Raw genomic sequence first — 20,855 nt, 5'->3', positions numbered from 1 at the left:
CCTTTTAACTCGTTCCAAGCATTTAACTCACGCGGGCCTTTAAGGAAAATCGAACCAATCGCAATGCTGTTTTTTGACACGCAATCAACTACGTAAACAGCAGCCTGAGCCATGTGCCACAAAAGCTCACCGTTGCTTACGCACATACGCACGCTCCTTTTCTAGGTCATCGGTGGTAGCGCGTTTTGATGTCACATCGCTCCGGGGATCGTCTCTTTTCTCTCTGCTCGAGCTCTATCCAAGCAAAGAAGACACACACACCTGCAGTCAAATTAGATCAGGTCATCCTGAGAACCTTCAGCTGTATTCATGTAGGGCGGGCACATTTTCTATAGAAAATAAGGCAGTAAATACCCAACCACCCAATGTACACCGCCTACCTGTATTTGCACACATGCATTATCTTTTTCCCAATACATTTACAATCCTGAGACGGTCTACACTTTCTCTCACAAATGCCATTTATGTCTGTTCACCCCCGAATGAACCATAAAGCACATTTCCTTTGAAGTTGTGGCAGTGAACCTGACCTTGTGGAAAACAGAGGACATTTAACCTCTGGGACATGTAAGCTCAGCATCAACACAGTGGGGAATGGCTACACATAGAGGAAAAGGGCCAGATATGCTGAGAAAGTGGCTGGTGCATCCCAGGGGTCAGCGGAGGAGCTCAACAGATGTATGCTATATTTCAAAGACAGAATCTCAAGGGCATTTCTTTTAATCTATGGTTTCATTTTAAGAGCACTGTCGTCTGATTGTTCCTATTCCTGTTCACAGATAACACATTGGTATGCTAAGTTAAGTAATGACGAGGAGAGGGTAAACGCAAAAGACCTCTGGCAACTGGAACTGGAGGCAAGGTGTTTTCATTCAGCTGTAGGAACTCTTGCTTTTTCCTCAACTATCTGTCAGTTTGAAAGGTGATGCATGCATAGTGCTCCAGAGGACTTTCTGATTGCCAAGAGCACTGCACAGCAAGGTGTAACCATAGAAACAGTGTGTGGAAAAGGTCTACAACAGCACAAGTTAGATGAGCACTTAGCAGAGCTGCTAAATGACTAATGACGTATGGAAGCAATTATTGTATTTTAGCTCCGAAATGACATTCACATGGCAGGGTCCTCTGAGTATATTACTGCTGATTTAAGTGCCATCCTACACTGAACACATTGCACAACATGATTATTCCAGATAGTATACATGGTTCTAATGTTATTCACACACAAAAACATATAACAAAACAAAAAAGAAATAGAAAAGTCTAGAGCCATGCTAGTGGTTCTAATGTGGCACAGAGTGTTGGGCTAAAAGATAAAGTCACCTTGCTAACATGCTCACATTTACAATGTGAGCATGTTGATGTCTAGAAGGTATGGTGATCACCATGAACAATCTTCGTTTAGCATGTTAGCATTTGCTAAACAGCTCTAAAGACAGAGACTGCTGAGGCTGATTGGAAATTCAGTAGTCAAAAACCAAAGTACTGGACAAACTGATTTGGTTTTCTGTTTTAGTTTTGGAGTTATTTTAATCTGGACCAACGTGGTAGATTAACCGACCGGCCAACTGACAAACAAAGCCATGAAAGGCACACAAAAGGTAAATTAAAATGACTTACAGTTAGTTGGCAGGGCTTCAGAGATTGTTAATGCAATGTAATAAACAACCAAGTATAATTCATACAGAATAACATAGATTAAGTGAGAAATTAAACTTTAATGAGGACGTTGCTCGATGACTGATCATTTCAATGGCACTTTCACTACAGCGTTTTGAACACAATTGTATTACTGTTACCAACAGTAACAGTCTTTTAGTCACAAAAACTTATTGTGATTTGTCGATCAAAAGCAGTTTAATTCTTGCACTCACAAAAACATAAGGCATCTTCGTACAAACTGCCACACACACACTATTGTACCCCGTGTATAACACCAAGAAAGCAGTACAGCTTTGAAGGGATTTCTGAAAACAATGGTGTCTGTGACTTCTAGGAGGTCAGGAAAGCCTGCATAACAGTATAAAACCTCATAGCTTTGTTGACTATAAATAAGTGGATGTAGACTTTTCAAACACAGGTCTAGAAACATTGAACAAAATCAAATTTGCCCACTATTTTTAAACTATTTAAATTGATGCTAAACCCCCCCAAAAATGTCTATGTAATCTTCACCTGATAACTTTCAATGAGGTCTTGTTTTTTTAATGAGGGTCTTTTCCAAGGAGCTCCCTCACAAGTATGGACTTTTTTTGATTAGTGGCCTTGTGTCCATCCTCCACAACCCACAGCCCAAACCGCCTAGATAATTAGGAGAAACCGGGAGAAAAGATCTCATCATAGCCCACTAAACCCATTCAGTTTATTTTGCTGAGCCCTGCTGGAAGATGCTGCAATCAAACTCAATTAAGGTCAATCATCTAGTGCATTCATCTTTTATGGAAGAGATGCCAGTCACCATGTGATCATCCATGGCCCACTCATGGATGAGCAAGAAATAGCCATGCTGTGGTTATGCAATTACTTAAGAGCCGGGGTTTCAGTTAGAAGGTGCTTTATGTGGGACCATAGGCAGTTTGGTGAAGGGTTATTAATGCCTCGTGAATTGAGTGTGATGATGACTCATAGTCATGCTGTGTGAACATCAGCTTACACTGACAACACTTGACACGGTGCCTTGGGAGGGACAGGCATTAGTCAGTTTGTAGGTGTTAAAGAAAATGACATGCCTGCTTAGTTGATCAAGTTTGTTTATGTGAATACAATTAGTAAATAAGGAGGAATGTGATCTATATTAAATATGTAATATAACAGTCGTTTCATTTTCAGTCTACGTCGCCAGCATTGGTTTCCCTTTACGTGAGATACGTTATTTGTATGTAGAATAATGTTTTATAACCTTATTAATGTATACCTTTTTTGTAACATTTGTGATTTAAAAAAATAGAAATAATATTCTGTGCAAACAAACCCAACTGGCCAATATCTTATTCTGGAAATTCTAACCTTTTACTATGGCCTTCATCCATGGACAGTTGTGTTAATCTGTTGATATGTGAGCTTAGTAGCTGTTATGATTTCATTTTACTGTGTTGCCTTTTCACGTTAAGCGTGAATGTTTGGTCTTAAATTGGGGAAATTGTGGTTTACCAATCCTAATTTAAAGTTAATTTACTAGATTATTTTATGGAGCTTTCAACCATTTCAACACTGCCTTCATCAGCAGATCTATTTAAACTGTCATGGAGTCGGTCCCTAGAAATGCAAGGTGTTTTAGAAAAGCAAAAGAACCATTTAGTAAAAAACAAAATCCTCCAATTTCATTTCACAGAAGACGATTTCATTTGAACTTCAACACCAACAGGACACATCAGTTGAAAACAAAATGGCATGGTTATCATTGTTACATAATGACGCAGTAAGCTAGAGTAATCAGGGAGTTTCTGAAGCATTTATCAAGAGGAGACATCTGTCATACTAGGGGGATGATGTTTGTTATTATCACCAGACTTCAATCAACTGAGAAAGTTTTTACAGAAGAAGTTCACAAAGTGTCCCCTCTCCTACACACATAAACACAGACTTGGGCGGCCACCTACCCGTCCTCCTCTTTTGCCATCAAAGTGCCTGCACTTTAGCACATGTGTGAGCGCACGCACGCACGCACGCACGCACGAGAAATCCTAAGCATTATTCCTCTCTGCGGGAGGAATTCCCTGAAGGAGCATGCCTAGCCCTTTCAGGAGGGAGCAGAAACACCGAGGCCCTAAAGAGGGAAGATGGTCAGGGCGAAACAGAGTATAAAGATGAAGAAAAAGACATTCTAGAAGAAAGGCTTGGTTTAGCTTTTAAAGTAAATAATTTCTCCCTTACACATGGACTACAAGTTTTACATTGCTGACATTTGTTCTAGTGTTTTGTTTATGTTCACTTGGTTACCATGAAATTCATTAACGGAGAAATACATTTAAACATTTTAATTTAATGTGGACCATGCTCCAATCAATGGAAAATTGACAATATCATTGATTTGAGCAGGTTTTAGTTACAGTCTCACTATCACAACATGTCATTTTGAGGTGTGAGTCCACCACTTGGTCCAGGCGGAAATAACTCAACAACTATTGGATGAATTGGCATTTGATTTGGTGGAGACATTCCTAGTCCACAGAGGATAAATCCTATTCATCTATGCAATTCAAGTTTGATAATCAAAGCAACACTTACATTACACAATAGAATTTATCAATAGTTTGCCTATCAATTATAAAAGAAAAACATATCTTCAAACATACCTGGTTGGTTAATAACATTCAGGCTCAAACTAGACTAGATGGTATCACAACCTTGTCTTAAGGGCCACATGGGAGAAATATTCCAAACATTTTTGGGAAAAATAAGTAAACAATAAAGTAGAAATACTTCATTTTATGAATGCCAAGACATCTAAGCTCTTTCTAAATTAAAATGTGGCTCATAAGTTATTGAATTCCGTTTTCTCCTGTTTGGACAGCTGGCCAGAGTTTTCAGGGACTTGCCTGCATGAGACACGTGCATTACCAGTGTGGGTTCGTCTGTTTGTCATTTGTTTTCCGAGTATAGTACTTAGATGTATTTCCTTTTAGATCCCTGAGGAAAGGAACACAAACATTTCAGATGTAGACAAACACAACACTGTACAGCATGTCCTTTGGATCAGTGCGGCTTCACCATGAAGAGCTTCCCTGTTGACATTGACAACTTTGACTTAATTCCCATCAATTGTTTGTTATAAGGACTTTATCAGATGGTGTGAAATTGTTATATCAGATAATGGACAGATGTTCCTCAGTTTCATACCCCAAGTGTTCACTTTTGTTGTCATAACCTTCTCCTTGTCATGCATGTATTAAACTGGATCGACAACAGATCATTTCCAGGATAGGTGCAAATGTGTTCAAGGTGGGAAACAAAAACAAACTGCGAGCTAGCAAGCTAAATGCTGAAAATGGAAAGTTTTGAAGAAAACTTGGATTGTGTAACAAAGCAGGCTTGCTTGGTTCTTTTGAAGAATAATTGTAAAGATTTACAAAGAACATGTTTAACATTACAGCATTTACTATCCAATTGGGACTGACTGTGGCAGGAATGCTGTGGACAAAGTAACATTACACGTTGCAATATACTGGTGAGAAATTACTTTTAACTGTACCCAGCTAATTTAAATAGCTCATGTTACTGTCTCGTGAACAGTTGACTTCATTTTGTATTGTATGTGGTGTTTTATTTTATCAGGGTGCAAATGTTCCACCAAAACAAGTTCCTTCCGGAGACCATTATGCAGACGATCATGACTGGTTTAAAGAGAAGCAAACAACACAGAGCATTTTTTTCTCCTAAGATACTTAGGTGTAGCGGACCTTACTCCACAACACTGTGGAGTAAGGTCTGGCAATGCAAGATTATACTTGTGTAGTCACATGTGACAATTACCTACCAGTTTTCTGCAGCTTGCCTTAGGATTTTTTTTATTGTCACTGCTCGTCATGTTTAACAAAATGTATCATCCTGTTCATTTCCAGATAACTTTGCTTCCACTACATCAGGTACATAACAAAACTTTGTGTGTAACTTTGGCCATTTCCGATCTTTCAGCATGTTTTATATGTCAATGCAGAGAGCAAGATTGAGTTAGAGAGTATGTTATAATGGTGAAATGTAAAAGGCAAGACAAAATGCTAACTTGGTGAAGCAAAGTCCCATTATTTAAGTGATCTAACGTGCTCAAATGTTGCCCAGTAATGCATGACAAAAGTAGGGAAATAAGGCCTGTTTGATCAAATTGAACTTAAATTTATATGACTAAAAGTGCATTTGCTGAAATCCTTGTTATATAACATTCTCTATACATTTGAGACATGGTATACATGCCAACATCATCCTTTCAAAATTGTATTCAGTGTGGCCACTGACTGTGTTATGCAAAACAGCTTAGTCAACTGACACAGATTCTAGAAAGCTGAGCCACTGCCACTGCCATGGTGAAAACTAAGTATGCATTATGAAGTGTCCCTGTGAGACTGTGAGCAGTTCATTTTGTGCCGAGTTATTAATCAACAGGAAGATCAAAGCTGTCAATGTGCCACTACAAGATAAATTAAGCTGAACTTTTTGGCTTTCACTCAAGAGGAGACCTGGGTGTCTGGCATCCTTCCTTTCCATGCCACCTGTCCTGGTATGATACACACTATCCTGATTGAACCGAAAGGGAAGGATATCTTCAGAAAAAAAACAATGGAGATGTTTTAAATTACCCTGAAACTGTACAATTGTAGCTGTTGTATTATGACCAAACACCAGTGAAGTTAATCTCCCACTACCCTGTGTCCAGAAGCAGTGATGACATCATAATTTCACTGTAAGACAGGCAGTATGAGGGAGGCTGCTGCCCAGATATAAAACTACAATCAAAGCAAGATGGATACAAGATTTGATATGAAAAGCAATTACACATAAAAAGCGCTGCAATCTTCAGATTAAAATCATAAAAAATTGAGTTTTGGAAGCAAATATTTTATAAATAAATGTTTATAACCAGAAGGAACATTTATATGGATTCTTTGTAAGTTTCCTGCTTTTTTTCAAATCTTTAATAGTGATAGGTTGAAGAAATATCTTCTCTTAACTACGGGGATGAGAGTGAATATATGCATTTACCAGGGACTACAACAGGGACAACGAAAGTCATTATTATATAACTAGCTCTATATTACCATCTCTCAAGTCAAACCCCCACTTTGGACATGGTCATTAGTAAGTTAAAGAATTAGGAACACACAGCCATTAAGGTGGCATGAGCTACTGTGCTGTACTGTATCTTAGTGGCTTGATACACTAGTATATAGTCAAGCTAGCTCTCAGTTCTTCCAGTAAATAGCAGTGAGATCAAACGAGCCCGAACATATCAAAGATTTTGTGGGGCATCTTTCAAAATCACTGGCATTCCATCTGAAGCAAAAGCTGATGAAACATGTCAGCCATTAAGCCTTAGGATACAGGATATGGAGGCAGCCAATAGAGGGTCTGGCAGAAATAATAGACGGCATGTCCAGTAGTTGCTGAAAGATGGAGATTCAGCATGACCAGAAAATCTGTATCAGTCCAGTATCGTTCCAGCTTTTGTATGATTAACCCGTACTGTAGTGAAACCAAATTGAATAAACATTTCAAACTAGCTTGTGCAGCAGTTAGACTTAATTTTGGATGTACTGGATCACTCAAGAGCACAGAGAACAAAAGGTTCCAGCATTGAGGACCATGTCACTATGTCTACATTTGATATAATTTGACAGCTAGGCACAGTAACAGATACAGTGTGAATTATTATCTTAAAAGCACAACTATGCATGGTTTTAGGGACCATACTGTACAACAAAATCATATATAGCTCCGGCTGAAACTGTGATGGACATCTTTGGGATACTGTCTACACTTCTGAGCCTACATATCCAAGTCATTCAAGAAACTCAACCTGCAGACTCAGTGGCCTCACTGAGCTGCATGTATTAAAAACTATTTTTTAAATGGTCCGTTTTCTTAAGGCCGACCTCTATCTTACCCACTAAGAGAGTGAGCCCCATATAGGCTGAGTCCTTTGCAGCGGCCTGCGTTAAGAGTCCGACCAGCAGCCCTTTTCTGGGTGTCATCCTCCATCTCTCTCCCACCTGTCCTGTCTATCCACTCTCACTATCTAATAAAAGGAAAAAATGTCCCATAATATAATGGTCCATTTTCTATTATGGTATTCTTTTCATTACAAGACTTTTCCGGTAAAGGGGAAAAAACATTTTGCGTTCAAGTAATGTTAAGTACAATGGTCTGGTTTAATTGTCACATTGATTCTTTACATTTTCACAGAAAACAAAACCTCAGCAGGTCCACATAATTTTATGTACAAATGACAATTTAAATGTCCATTTAACTGATATTTTGGATGACAAAATATCTAGCTATATAAAACAAAGCTACATATTATGTACATAAAGAAGATAGAAATTACAGTTTGAGTTAAGGGGATGATGCGGCAGGGAAATTGACTTTTAAGAGTAGGATTATTTTCACTTGGCCACAAAATTAGTATTTCCTGGTTCAGTATGATTACTTTTCTCTCTCCAGTTCATTCCATCTCACTGAAGCGCGCAAACATGGCCTTACGAACCGCATCTTTGTAGGTGTCAGATGCTGAGAGTTCATATGAGCTTCCTTTAATACCCAAGCCCGTGCCCTTGGTCCTTAATGAAGCCTATGGGGGAAAAGACGGTTATTAGATGAGACAGACTGGACGCAGGTAGTCCTCAGGTAACAGTGCTAATTGCTTTGGGAGTGAAAAAGAACATATTATCATGCATACTCCATCTGTTAGGAGCGGGTAGGGAGATGAGTGTTGTTTTGAAGTAAAATGGAAAAAAATACACGTTGGCCTCCTCACCGAGATGGGAGCAGTGATGCCCTGTTGGTGTCGGCCCAGACCTTTGCCTTCCTGCCAGCCCATTGCTTGCAACATTTTGTTCCCGATGTTATCACTTGTAAGGCCATCTTTGGTGGGCTGTTCGTAGTTTCTGTTAGGGGTGAATGACAGGGGATGTCAAACAGGAAAATTCAGAAATTTCACAACTGTTTGCAGTGAGATTGAATTCTTATACTTACACTGTTGGGGCTGGCGGTTGATAGGATTTCTTTCTAGGTGCAGGAGGTTCAGGAACGCCATACTTCTCCCTTCGTTCAGCAGCTCTGTCTCTGTATTTCAGCTTTTGAAATGACCATAAAACTATATTCTAGGTGTCCTCATTGCAACAAAAAAAAACAATGATACGGATGTAAATTCTTGAGCCAAATACCTCTGTTTCTTTTCTCTCCAGCTCCTCCAGCTCAGCTTCTGTGAGTTTTGATCTTCTTTGAATTTCCAGGTTTTGCTTGAAAAATTGAAAGCAACTCGAATTGCTCACATATACTGTACATTATAGTCAAAAAAGTATAAGATAAATATTTGTCCTTTCCATTTTGTATTGAAGCAGTATAGATTGAACAGATGGCAGTGCCCAGAATATTCAAAGCTACTTGCAAATTAAACACCTGCTGTTTTACCACCCTCACCTTGTGAAGGTCTGACAGCTGCTGGTGACGCAGCAGAGCATCCTTGGTGGGGAACTGCCGTCGACACAGCAGACAAACCCTCCTGTTCCAGTCGGTTATTTTCCCTTCCTCATGTGCTGCTCTTTCTGAGCCACCCTCCTCTGGGTCACTGTCTTCATTATAAGCAGCAACCAAACCACTCTGCAATGTGAAAATGCACAAAAGGGCCAAGTGTTGGGATTTATTTCTCATTAATATTGTGGGGATATAAAGGCAAAGGCACAAACAAACCTTAGCGGAAGTCTCCTGCTCTGTGATCTTGAATTGTTCAGTCATTAAAGATGGCATATCCAAACCACCTATTTGCTAAATAGGATAGCAACAAAATCTCATCAACAAATAACACATGTAAGCCATATTATTAAATGAATGTCCACAACACAAAAGGACAGTCTCTTACTCTGTTAGTTATTAATAAAAAGCGACTGGTTTGAAGCCATTGGTTAATATCTCATTCACACACACACAAAATTATTAAACGATTATGAATTTGAATCACTTCCCAGTTAGCCCTCTCTGTCTGAATTAGTACTGTTTCAAGTATGCTATGACACTAATCCTATGAAAAAACACACTTAGGCCTAGTAGTGACTGATAAATACCTTTTTCTCAAAGAGAAAGTAACCTGCGTCGGCAGCTGCAGACTCTTTCCTCTCTTCTTCCTTAGATGGTGCAAGGAAACTGTTCTTAAAACTTTCTTTTTGCTTATTTAAGGATTTTGCCCAACGCGCCATGTCCTTTGCGATCTGCAATTTTATTAACAGCCAGTGTAGATATTTAAATAACAAGATATGAGCCACACAGAAAATATACATATTTAAAGTAGCATTTACCTGCTGTGCAGACTTGCTTTTGGGCTTTTCTTTTTTCTCTTTGGGCTCCTCACTGTTTGGGGCTGAGGAGCTGTTCGCTGACACCTGTTCTGTGCTCGTGTCTGATTCAGCTGGTGCAGGGATGTACGTCTCCTTCTCACTGTCCCAGAAGAGGTACTGCTGAGTCTCCGAGTTATAGTAGTACTATTCATAATAAGCGTAAGAAAAACTGTATAAATCGTTTTAGATCAAATAAATGACATACAAATACATAGTGCTTGGCAGTATATTCTGGACTTCTAGTAAGACCACATGGAACATACTTGGCTGCTGGGATCATAGTACAGGCCGGTCTGTGGATCATAATAGTAACCTGAGGACTCATCGTACTGGTATGTGGAGGTGTGAGGGGCAGCTTCACATACAAAAAGAGGCACATATGAAACAAAGGCTTTAGAAAAACACATTAAATGAATCTAAGGTTGATAAATTAATTCACATGCAAAGGAGTCGTTGTGTAGCTAGCTGATCTTACCTGTTGTTTTAGTAGTTGGGAAAGCACAGACAACGGATGCAACAGTGGTAGCCGCTGGTGTTAGCAGTTGTGCAGTGCAAACACTAGCGGTTTGTTGTGCTGCATTGACAGCCATCACTAACTGATGTGACTGAGAGTGAGGGGGAAATCATGAATAACATTTTACAGTTAGAAATTAGTAGTTGTGCTTACAGTACATAAATGCCATGGTAATACACAGCCTACCTGTATGGAAGGCTGGCTGATAATAACAGGTTGGTAAACCTGAGCCGTCGGAGATATGACCACACCTGCGGTTGCAGGGATCAACGTCTTTATTCCCGGAGGAGCTAAAACCAGTTGGTAATGATGGATTAACGACCCCAGCCTTAGTATGCATATCATTCAAAATATCTCTGAGTGACTGACACCTCCTATTACCTCCAAGTAATCCATCTCCAACAGCAGGAGACAATGCTTCAGGCTGCTGCCGCTGCCACACATGATAACTCTGTCCCTACATCACGGGGGGGAAATGTTATGTCAATCATTGGGCTTTCCTGATGTAGTCACTGTCATAATAAGGTAGACTGTGAACCGACCTGTGTTTGCTGTGCATAGCCCTCTGGAAGAGCAATGTAGTCAGAGGTGGTACCTGAACCTTGCTTTAACTACAGCGTTGTATAGAGATGAGAGCAAAGTCAGTATCAACACACAAAAACCCTAATTCAAACACACCAAGTTGCATTTGCAACTCAGCCAATATTTTACAAATAGATGTGTAAAATCAGTTAACCTTTAAATACATAATATTAAAATTAGCATGACTCCTAGTAATGCCATGGTTTTTACACTGACGAACCGTCTGAAAACAAAAAAACCCACTTTGCAGCTTTTGTGGAGCTTCCAGGTCATTTCATCTCATTACTTTGATTCACTAATCCAAAAGGTTTAGGTCCCTCTGAGGCGCCATATAAAACTGGAGGCAGCAGGGAAAACAAAAATCTACAAGCTTATCGTACGCTTGTTTTCTGGATCATAATAACAGCAAACATTTTACATTACAGGGAGTCATTTGATGTAGTATACTTTTATAGATGGCATCCCTGCAAGGATATATAAAATAATACACACAACTATCTTCGGTCTTGAGGAATCACAAAGAAAACACAAAAATGTCTGCATACTCGTGCAAAAACACAACAGTCCTTGGGGAAAAAAATCACTAAAATGCATATTTCCCCCAGTGGTTCACACATTTGTTTGTACTCATACCATATTTAGCAAGTGAGGCCACAAGTGTTCTTTGCCTTGCTTTAATGTCACACCACTTAGATCAGGGAATTTTAAATGCAACACATTCAAATTACTTAAAATACGGAACAACACAAGTAAAACCCTGATGATACCTGGCTGGATGACCACTGAGCGGCAGCAATGGCTGTGCTGGCAACAGAGAGAGCATTTGCTCTGATCCCATCAGGCAGCGCTGAGTCTCTGGAAAGGACACATTTTGCAGCTCAAGCAGGATAAAAATGAGCCCTGAATTTGCTTTAACTATTCTTGCATGGGCACCCTTCAGTAAAATGTGATTACAAAATGTAAATTTTATAACAAGTGAACACATTTTAATTTAATTTCTAGAACAAAAACTGGTGCAGTTCACACTGTGGGGAACCAAAAGAGCTTATATTCTATTAATAGTAAGCTAAATAAAACAATATGTGTGTATGATGACTCACTTCCTAGCACTCTTGGCATAATCCACACCAATTGTTTTTCCATCCAGTTTTAGAGGTGGCTGAAGGCTCTGCAGAATGGTGAGCAGCTGAGAAGCCTCCTATACAGGAAGTGAAGATGCAAGATTGTCGCACGTATGTACAACCTCAGAAGAAACATACTGACTTATATAATAACTACATATTGGCTCCAGAAATAACATACCAAGGGAGATGAGAGCTGAACAAAGGCAAAGCCTCTATTTTGTCCCGTTTGCTTGTCTTTGATGAGGCGGATGTTGCCCCCTGACAGGTTGGCATATGGGGCCAATATGTTCAAAATCCCATCAACAGTGGAAAGAGGGGAAATGTTTCTCAAAATTATTGCTGTAAACAAAACAAAAAGAATCATGAATAAATGTAGAAAATGTTTACTGGACAAACGTGATATTTGAATATGTGGTGAATAGACACTCACTGTCTCCATTGTAATCTCCTGGCTGTTGAGACTCAGCATTTAAACCACTCAGTCCTGGTGACTCCCCATCTGTACCCAGCAATGACAAGGTAGAGTGACACATAGGTTACAATTACTCAGTGCAAGTCACTCAAATAGAACGGGACACAGTGGAAGGTACATACTTACCGAGAAGAACACAAATTATACTTTTGGTTTGTTGGAAGTAACAACTCACCAACTTTGGCTGCTCCACACCTGAAACACTTTAGCCTCTTCCGGAAATTGTACAGACCACACTGTGATAAGACAATGACAATGTTATAGTCTTTTTATATTTTTATTTTTAAGAAAAAAGGAAACCAAAAAGAGAAATATTCTGGGATCATAATGTAGTACCTAACACACACATGCACTTCATACTGACTTATTTACATATTAGTACATAAACTTGTCAAACTAGCATGACAGTTACACTCTATGTTCAGTCCATGTGCAACAGACCTCTAGGTGAAACCTAAAAAAACTAGTACATAGTACATAGGTTCTTTCTTTTCTTCTTTTAATGGAGAAAATTGTGCAAGAATTACAATGTGCTTGTACTCGGTATTGGTGCAAAAGGCAAACAGTATCTTGAACTATAGCAGTTACAGATTACACTCACTGCGTTGCAAAGCCAGTTTTCAAACTTCTGTCTCCTGTTGCTGTAATGCACTGCGATGCTTTTCCCCTGGATCACCAACTTATTCTGCAAAGTCAAAAGCAACCAGTTATTTCAAATTCCAAAGACAAGAGTGAGAGCAGCTGGAACGGGAAGAGTGGCTACACTCTTAGCTGCTTTGGTAGAGTGTCTCAGGTAGTGCAAGGAAACAAAGGTAGAAAGTGAAGTTCAGAGAGAAAGCTGCAGTTCTGTGTACGAGGGAATGAGTTCTCAGAAAAAAAAATTGTTGCGGTGGTTTGGGATCGGAGTGCTGCCAGCTCGTCCTTGTCTCACTCTCGGTCTTCGGATTTTAAATGGAGATGAGAAACTATCCAAGTGACTGAGCTGGAGCAGAATGTGCTATGGAACCAACGTATAGTCAGGACTGATCAAGACTACTCGGATTCTGGAAACAGGAAGTACTTTCATGAGGAGAGGCAAAAGGCTTACCTAGCTTAAAAAGGATACGTTGCTGATTTTAAACCAGCTCTGTGTCATCTTTGTGTGGGCAGCATGTTTAGATGAACAGTGTTTGGCTTCCTTCCGTGGCATCAGTGCACGCAGCGAGCAGAGCAGTGAATGACACAGAGCTGGATTTAAAATCAGCTAAATATCTCTTTAAGATCCTAAAAATGTTCTGCATAGCACCTTGGTTAATATTGGAAACAGAACCGACAAAAGATTTCAGAAAGCAAAATCAATTATACTGTATTCACAACATAGAGTAAACTAAGCAGTTGAGAGGCTATTTTGTCTGAAAAAGCTGCTGTAAACTAAATGAATCAACCAAGGGTGTGATATCAAAATAAATTATAAGATATCACAGTTTTTGTGTGACCGGGGTTATTATACAGTCCTGCAACTAAATAACAACAGTTTTTAGCTCTGTATATGGAATATAAATGCACAACTTTCAATGATCATGGTCATGTATCGGTTAATTGGGGCTCTAATCTCCAAGAATAACTCTAAACTTGGTGATTGTTGAGGCAACCTGATTGGTCTCCATCCATCGGGTAGAATCTTGCAAGTGATAAAACTCCACGAAGGCGAAACCTCGGCTTATACCTAGAGACAGCATTCAAATATAGACGGGATGCGTGTTAGTCAGAATGCTTTGGTGCAACATTCAAACTCATAATGGACTTGTACAGTCCAATTCAAATCAGAACGGAGGTGGGAAGGTTGCTTACAAGGTCAAGGGACTGGTGGTAGAGTTTGTTTACCATAACAAGTAATGTCTGTACAAAATAGTAGTTGAATAGTACATACAGTTACCTCCTTACCTGGTGATATTATCAAAACCGATCTACGTGACACAAAGGATCCTCGGACAGTTGTAATGAGGCTTTTTTCAGGGATCGCAATAAAACAGGGAAAGAGGGTTGTTAGACACAGCTTGGAAGTGAATGTGAGACACTCAACACTCACCTGTCCTTTTCTTCATCAAGCGAATGTCCACAGGCTGAGGGCCTTGCAGCTGCTCGAGCGCTGAGCGGATCTGGAGAATTGAGGAAGAGGTCAGATTCATTTGAACACTACTACTGTTCTTTTTCTACTGTTCTGCCTAGCAAAACGCTTTTTTTGAGAATGTAAATAATTTCTTAATTTTTAGAAATGGTCAGCTGCCTCTTTCTTACTAATGAAGTGAGGTCACAAAAATGCAGCTGACATTGTTTGCACGCCTGTAACAAATTCGACTTCTCGACAAACCCTCAGAATAACAATAGCTGTTTGATGGAAGATCAATTGTCATGCCAGCTCAAGTGTTAGGTTAGGTCAACAAATGAGACGTCTCAGTGCAGAAACTGCCTAAGATTTTTACAATTTACACTTATTTACATTATAATAGAATCTCAGAGGTGACTGATTTCTGCACCCTAACTTGACACCTATTCCAGGCCAGTTTACAGATTTGAACTTTGCTCCAAGGACTGTCCGCCTGCCTCTCTCTGCCTCTACAGTATACCATCAGACTTTTCACATGGGATCGCTGTTCTGTTAAAACCAGAAGGCAGCAGCTCCGCCTATCTCGCTAAACTGAGTGTGGCTTTATCCTTAAAAAGCATCAGTGAGACTCAGTAAGACTTGTGAGCTTACATCATCCTCTGTGACATGAAGAGAGAGACCCCTCAGCATGATAGTCTTGCTTTCCTCCTCCTGCTCCATTTTGAAGTCCTGGTCTGGATAATCCCCATCGTATTCATCGTCGGATCTGTCACTATTGCGTCGTTTTCTGCCCTTCTGCTGCAAAAGAATGCTGTTGTTCAATTTTTAAGTAATATGTTTTGTATTTTTCTGTTACAGGTGTGAAAGTAACATTAGCTCGAAAAGGTTTTCTTTAATATTTACCTCTGGACTGTCTTGGTCTCTACGCTCCTCAAAGCGCTCTCTGTGTCTATCATCACTCCATCGTCGATCATAATCCTTCTCAACATCTTTACTCCGTCTTTCATGCCATTCTGGGTCATCTCTCCTCCCGTCCGAGCCATATCTTCCACTACGCTCACCCCGACTAAGCCTGAAAAAAGAAAATAAGTGTCAGTGCGAATAGAATGAATATGTGTCCCTACCATATTGGATTATGTTCCTCTTACCTTTTATCTACTCCCATGGTTTAATGTAAAGGAGACACGTATGAACAAGGAACGCTGTAGAAAAATCAAAAGATTGTAATAGCCATTACATCACTATCAAAAATGGCTGTTAGCAGGTGTTAAATGTCAACAAAGGAAAACCTCACAGAGTTTGATATTGAATTTGATTTGATAGGGACAATAAAATTTACACAGTTCTGCACGGAGAGTCTGGGAGCGTGCCTAAGTTCTCTCAAGCCCTAAGAATTCTTTCTCACTAAAAATTAGGCCCTACGTTGCCACAGCTCTATGTTCCCACATTTCTAAGATGTATTTCAAAATTAGTCCTTATGTTCCCAGATTTCCTTTTTCATAAATTTGTATCAGATATTATCCCCTTTCTCCCAATTTGGTGATAGGGGCTAACCCTAAACCAAACTTTAAGAAAAATCTTATAAATGTGGCAAGAAAGGGCAACATAGGGCTGTGGAAACCTAATTTTCTGTGAAAATAAAATCTCAGAAATGTGGAAGCATAGGGCTGACCCCGAGAGTGCATAGCTAATTCTAATTTTCCACATTTGTACGTAGTTAGGCTTTAACAAGTACAATGTAATTAAAATACCCCACTTTTAAAATATCTTACAACCATACACTACCTTATGATTGGAATTTGATTGTTTTAACTGTAGGCCTACCTTAAGAAGCATATTTGAAATTAATACTTACACAACACACAATAACATTTATTCTACAATAAAATGTAGTAATATTAATGTACTACAGAAATAAAATAAAAAAGTGCTAAGGGATACCAAAGGCCTGATTTGAAAGGACTGACAGAAACATGCCACACCGTTTGGAGGTCAACTGTAACTGGTCTACAGATGGTGTAACGCTCAGATCGGACTGCAAACTGCTTTCCAGCGATAACCCTGCTGAAACAAACGGGCCTTTGCTGACACTGTGGCAAGCAGACCAGTTAGGTTAAGCGAGATTGACGTTAGCTTTAAATAGCTTAGCGTTGAATTACTTATTTTACGTTAGCCAAAACAACCAATATAAAATTCGCATTCTTTCGTGATACATACCGTTTTAATAACATGGACTGGTGCATCTGATAGTCAATGATAATAAAATGTTTCTTGGTTTTCTTGAAGTGCTTTTCTGTTTTTCCGGTCAGTAGAATAGTCTTCTCCTTCGCTATTTTAGGACTGATAGCAAACAGATTCATTGCGCATTACCGCCACCGATTGATCAGGAGGACACCTTTGAACACATAGGCGAATAATAAAGCTCTCTATCCCTGTGAAATGACCATAGGTATAATTTACAATGGGGATGCTGGGGACCAGAGTAATAGAAACAGATATAGTCTGTGCAAGACTATTGGCAGAGGGACACTCTCCCCCATCGGCGCGGGGTGGCGCTGCAGTCCCAGTGAGAAGCGGATGAGCTGCAGAAGCAGAAATCTGCTCTCATCCTTCCTGGAGTCAACGCCACAGCGCAATGGCTGCGACAGTGGATGCGAACTGTTAAATATTATTCGATTTAATAAACTACCTCACATAGCGTATGATTTGGGTCTATCGTAGTTGGAAAAAAACACTGCAAGTGGTCGCCGCTGCGCTAAGACAACTCGCCAGCTCCAGCCAACTGTGACCCGGGCCGGGCATCAGGGAAGAAGGTAACGTTAGCCTTGCTAACGTTAACATTAGCAAACCACCAGCGTCAGCTTAGTGGTTTCATTCATATTACTGCTGCTGTTTGTTAAAGAACAGGTCGTATCTACTCTGTGAAGTGGGGCTTAGGTTGTTAAGCGTTAGCTCATTAGCTTGATACCTATTAATAGGTTATCTTAATGACGCTTACCAACTAGCTAGCTAAATGACTGACAGCTCTTCAAGCTGTGGTTTCAAAGCACGGTCGTGCAAACTGTTACAATAAAATGGCCTCACATTAGTTAGAACGACACGTCAATATTTGAGAAGAACAAAAGCTGTGTTAAACATTCCTGCTTTATCTTACGCTCGCCTTGTTGTGTCTTTCATTGTTCAGTTAAGCTAACGTTACCAGGCTGTATGGCTGAGCCGGAGCTTCTGCTCGACTCCAATATTCGACTTTGGGTGGTGTTACCCATTGTCTTCATCACCTTTCTTGTCGGGGTGATTCGGCATTATGTATCCATTCTTCTTCAAAGTGACAAGAAGTTGACGTTAGAACAGGTTTCTGACAGGTAACGTTACGTAATCTTTAATTGTGAGGGGAAGTGTATAGATCCACATTTAAACTCCCATTTCCTGTGAACTAATATGTTTTTTTCATGTCCAAATCCAGCCAAGTTCTTATTCGGAGCAGAATCCTCAGAGAAAATGGAAAATACATTCCCAAACAGGTAAGGAATTTTATCTTCCATCTTCAACACATGTACAAGTTACTGTGAACGGAATGCACACACAACACAAAACCCTGGTCTTTGCATTTGCAAATATTTTGCAGCTACAGTGTTTACTTAAATATGTCTTTGTTTCAGTCTTTTTTGATGAGGAAGTTCTACTTCAATAATCAAGAAGATGGATTTTTCAAGAAGACCAAAAGAAAGGTTGTTCCACCCTCTCCAATGACAGGTAATCCTTTATTTACCAATATACAGGTTATGATGATGCAATGGTCAGTGTTATAATTCATAGTGGCCCTTCATAAAGAAGCCCATTTAAAATAAAAAATAAATAAAAATTGTCATTAAAACGTTTAAGCTCTCTGGTGTTTTGGGCTTTAGATCTGTATTTCTCAAAGGATACTGTAAAAGTGACACGTTTGCTTTTATTTATCAGTTATCAATTATATTTATTAAAAAAAGAGTCTTTTGCAAGACTTTCATTCAGTGCATTTTGTTGCATTCTGCGTCTTTTTACAGATCCCAGCATGCTGACAGATATGATGAAAGGAAACGTCACCAATGTGCTTCCCATGATCCTCATTGGAGGCTGGATCAACTGGACCTTTTCGGGATTTGTAACAAGTAATGATCTAGCTCTCACCGATCTTGAGGCTTGTGGTGTGGGATGTGTCATGAACGAAACTGAATTTTATTTTTAACAGATATTGATTCTATTGAAGTCATATAATGAGTTCTTTCTGTACTCTATTTAACACAGCTAAGGTTCCCTTCCCTCTTACTCTGCGCTTCAAGCCCATGCTTCAGCAAGGAATAGAGCTGCTTTCACTGGATGCCTCCTGGTAAACTTGATACAAAATCTAGAGATGCTGCAAAGTATTGAACTCAAAATATTTAAGGTTGTGGTTGTGTTTTTTGTTTTTTGAATCATCTAGGGTGAGCTCGGCATCATGGTATTTCCTGAACGTGTTTGGACTACGAAGCATGTACTCATTAATCCTAGGACAAGATAATGGTAATTTTAGCTAATTTTAAGATCATTTTGAGTGTTTTGTTATGTCAAATTGTTGGATTATTACATGCAAATATGTATTCTACTTGTGCTGATTCTCAGGTTTAACAGTAATAGCAACCCCGAGCATACTACAAGTAGTCATTTGTTTCACAGAATTATGAACACAAAAACAATATTTAATTTCAATACACGCATTCTGAGAGTTGTTTCATTTTAAGTTTTACCTACAGATTCATCCTAGCGATTGATACTTACAAATCAATTCAGTCTTTTGAGTAAAGCGGATTTACATAATGCCTTATCTATGCTGAAAAGCTTTGCATTCAGATTTATTATTTTTCATTGCCAGATGATGATAGTTTATGTTATCACCACAGGTGCGGATCAGTCAAGGATCATGCAGGAGCAAATGAGTGGTGCTGCCATGGCCATGCCTGCAGATACAAACAAAGCTTTCAAGGTATATCCTGTACTTTCAGCATAATATATTAATGAGGTTAGGCTTTACTTGGTTGTTCATGTGATGAGTGCCTTTGATTTCAGGCTGAGTGGGAGGCCCTGGAACTGACAGACCATCAGTGGGCGTTGGAGAGTGTAGAGGAGGATCTGATGAGCAGAGAGCTGGACCTCGATGGCATGTTTAGCAAGGAGCTGCCAAGTGGTATCTTCTGATGGCCTGGTCATTTCTACTTGGAACTGATTTGAATTTTGATCATTGCAGGGATTAGTTTTTGGTTGAAGCAACAGACATGGGAAAATTCCTTCATGTTATGCAAAGGTTACAGTCACCTATTTGTCGTCCTTGTCTTTTTACAGTACATTTTTGTTTTACATTTCCTTTAATTTCCATTTCCATAGAATATCTGAAATGACTTAAATTACAATGGTTCAGGTGCTGTCTCATGCATATTAGAAAGCATTACTTTATTTCACCCTTTGAGACAAGGAGATGTTTGGGAGAAATTTAGTGGCTTTAAGCTTATTGGAATGCATTAGCTTGTAAGTGTATGCCATTAGTTAAAAGATTAAACTTCTAGTGCTTATTTTTTCTTATGTCATGCACAGCTAGATTAGCTGTCTCATTGTTCATATGTATCATGTTTAAACAATACAACACTATCATTTTACAGATCTGAACTATGTTTATTTAATTATACTTAAAACTCTTTAATGACTCTTTTGTTAGGTCATATAAAAATCAGCTGTGCTGTCTCAGCTGCCTAAAGTTGACTGAGTTGTTGGCAGGAATGTTTGTGTGATTGAAATATTGTTTTTGAAGTAAGTAGACGGTTTATTTTGTAATGTAACTCTTCTGTGTTTTGTACAGCATAAAGCCTGTTTTGACAATATCCGGTTTTCTTTGTTGCAATGTACCCAACACATTTAAGATACCATGGCAGGAATTAGAGTACTTTGACAAATATATCAGTAATCCTCCAGGCTATGCATTTTTAAAGGTGAAATCAGTGCTGAAGTTTATTGATTCCCCAGAAGA

General features: G+C 39.3%; 2 protein-coding genes across 3 annotated transcripts; one reads left to right on the top strand and one right to left on the bottom strand.

Annotated features, from left to right (window-relative positions):
- Positions 1–7,838: 7,838 nt before the first annotated feature.
- On the bottom strand, positions 7,839–17,308 carry LOC117942942 (RNA-binding protein 5-like). 2 transcript variants are annotated; one of them, XM_034868765.1, is made up of 25 exons: positions 17,039–17,308; positions 15,970–16,023; positions 15,725–15,893; positions 15,473–15,619; positions 14,804–14,873; positions 14,367–14,440; positions 13,337–13,420; positions 12,911–12,971; positions 12,694–12,762; positions 12,442–12,602; positions 12,240–12,337; positions 11,907–11,994; positions 11,100–11,168; positions 10,939–11,014; positions 10,744–10,847; positions 10,519–10,648; positions 10,307–10,398; positions 10,005–10,187; positions 9,774–9,917; positions 9,403–9,477; positions 9,133–9,312; positions 8,877–8,951; positions 8,686–8,786; positions 8,468–8,597; positions 7,839–8,281 (listed from the first exon to the last, which is right to left on the bottom strand). In XM_034868765.1, the coding sequence occupies exons 2-25, from the start codon at positions 15,984–15,986 to the stop codon at positions 8,156–8,158; spliced, it is 2,523 nt and encodes an 840-aa protein (XP_034724656.1). In that variant the 5' UTR covers positions 15,987–16,023; positions 17,039–17,308; the 3' UTR covers positions 7,839–8,155. The 2 variants fall into 2 exon arrangements, with proteins under 2 accessions (XP_034724656.1, XP_034724654.1); XM_034868763.1 differs by lacking the exon at positions 17,039–17,308 and adding an exon at positions 16,763–16,849 and having other exon boundaries at positions 8,141–8,281.
- Positions 17,309–17,370: 62 nt separating this feature from the next.
- On the top strand, positions 17,371–20,709 carry emc3 (ER membrane protein complex subunit 3). Its single transcript, XM_034868766.1, has 9 exons — positions 17,371–17,634; positions 18,006–18,183; positions 18,285–18,342; positions 18,481–18,574; positions 18,865–18,969; positions 19,106–19,187; positions 19,281–19,360; positions 19,738–19,820; positions 19,904–20,709. Exons 2-9 carry the CDS (start codon positions 18,029–18,031, stop codon positions 20,030–20,032), a joined length of 786 nt encoding a protein of 261 aa, XP_034724657.1. The 5' UTR covers positions 17,371–17,634; positions 18,006–18,028; the 3' UTR covers positions 20,033–20,709.
- Positions 20,710–20,855: the final 146 nt, after the last annotated feature.

This window comes from Etheostoma cragini, chromosome 4, assembly GCF_013103735.1.
Source record: "Etheostoma cragini isolate CJK2018 chromosome 4, CSU_Ecrag_1.0, whole genome shotgun sequence".
NCBI lineage: Eukaryota > Metazoa > Chordata > Actinopteri > Perciformes > Percidae > Etheostoma > Etheostoma cragini.
Note: the sequence above shows the minus strand (reverse complement) of the source record. Positions and strands in the feature narration are given on the sequence as shown.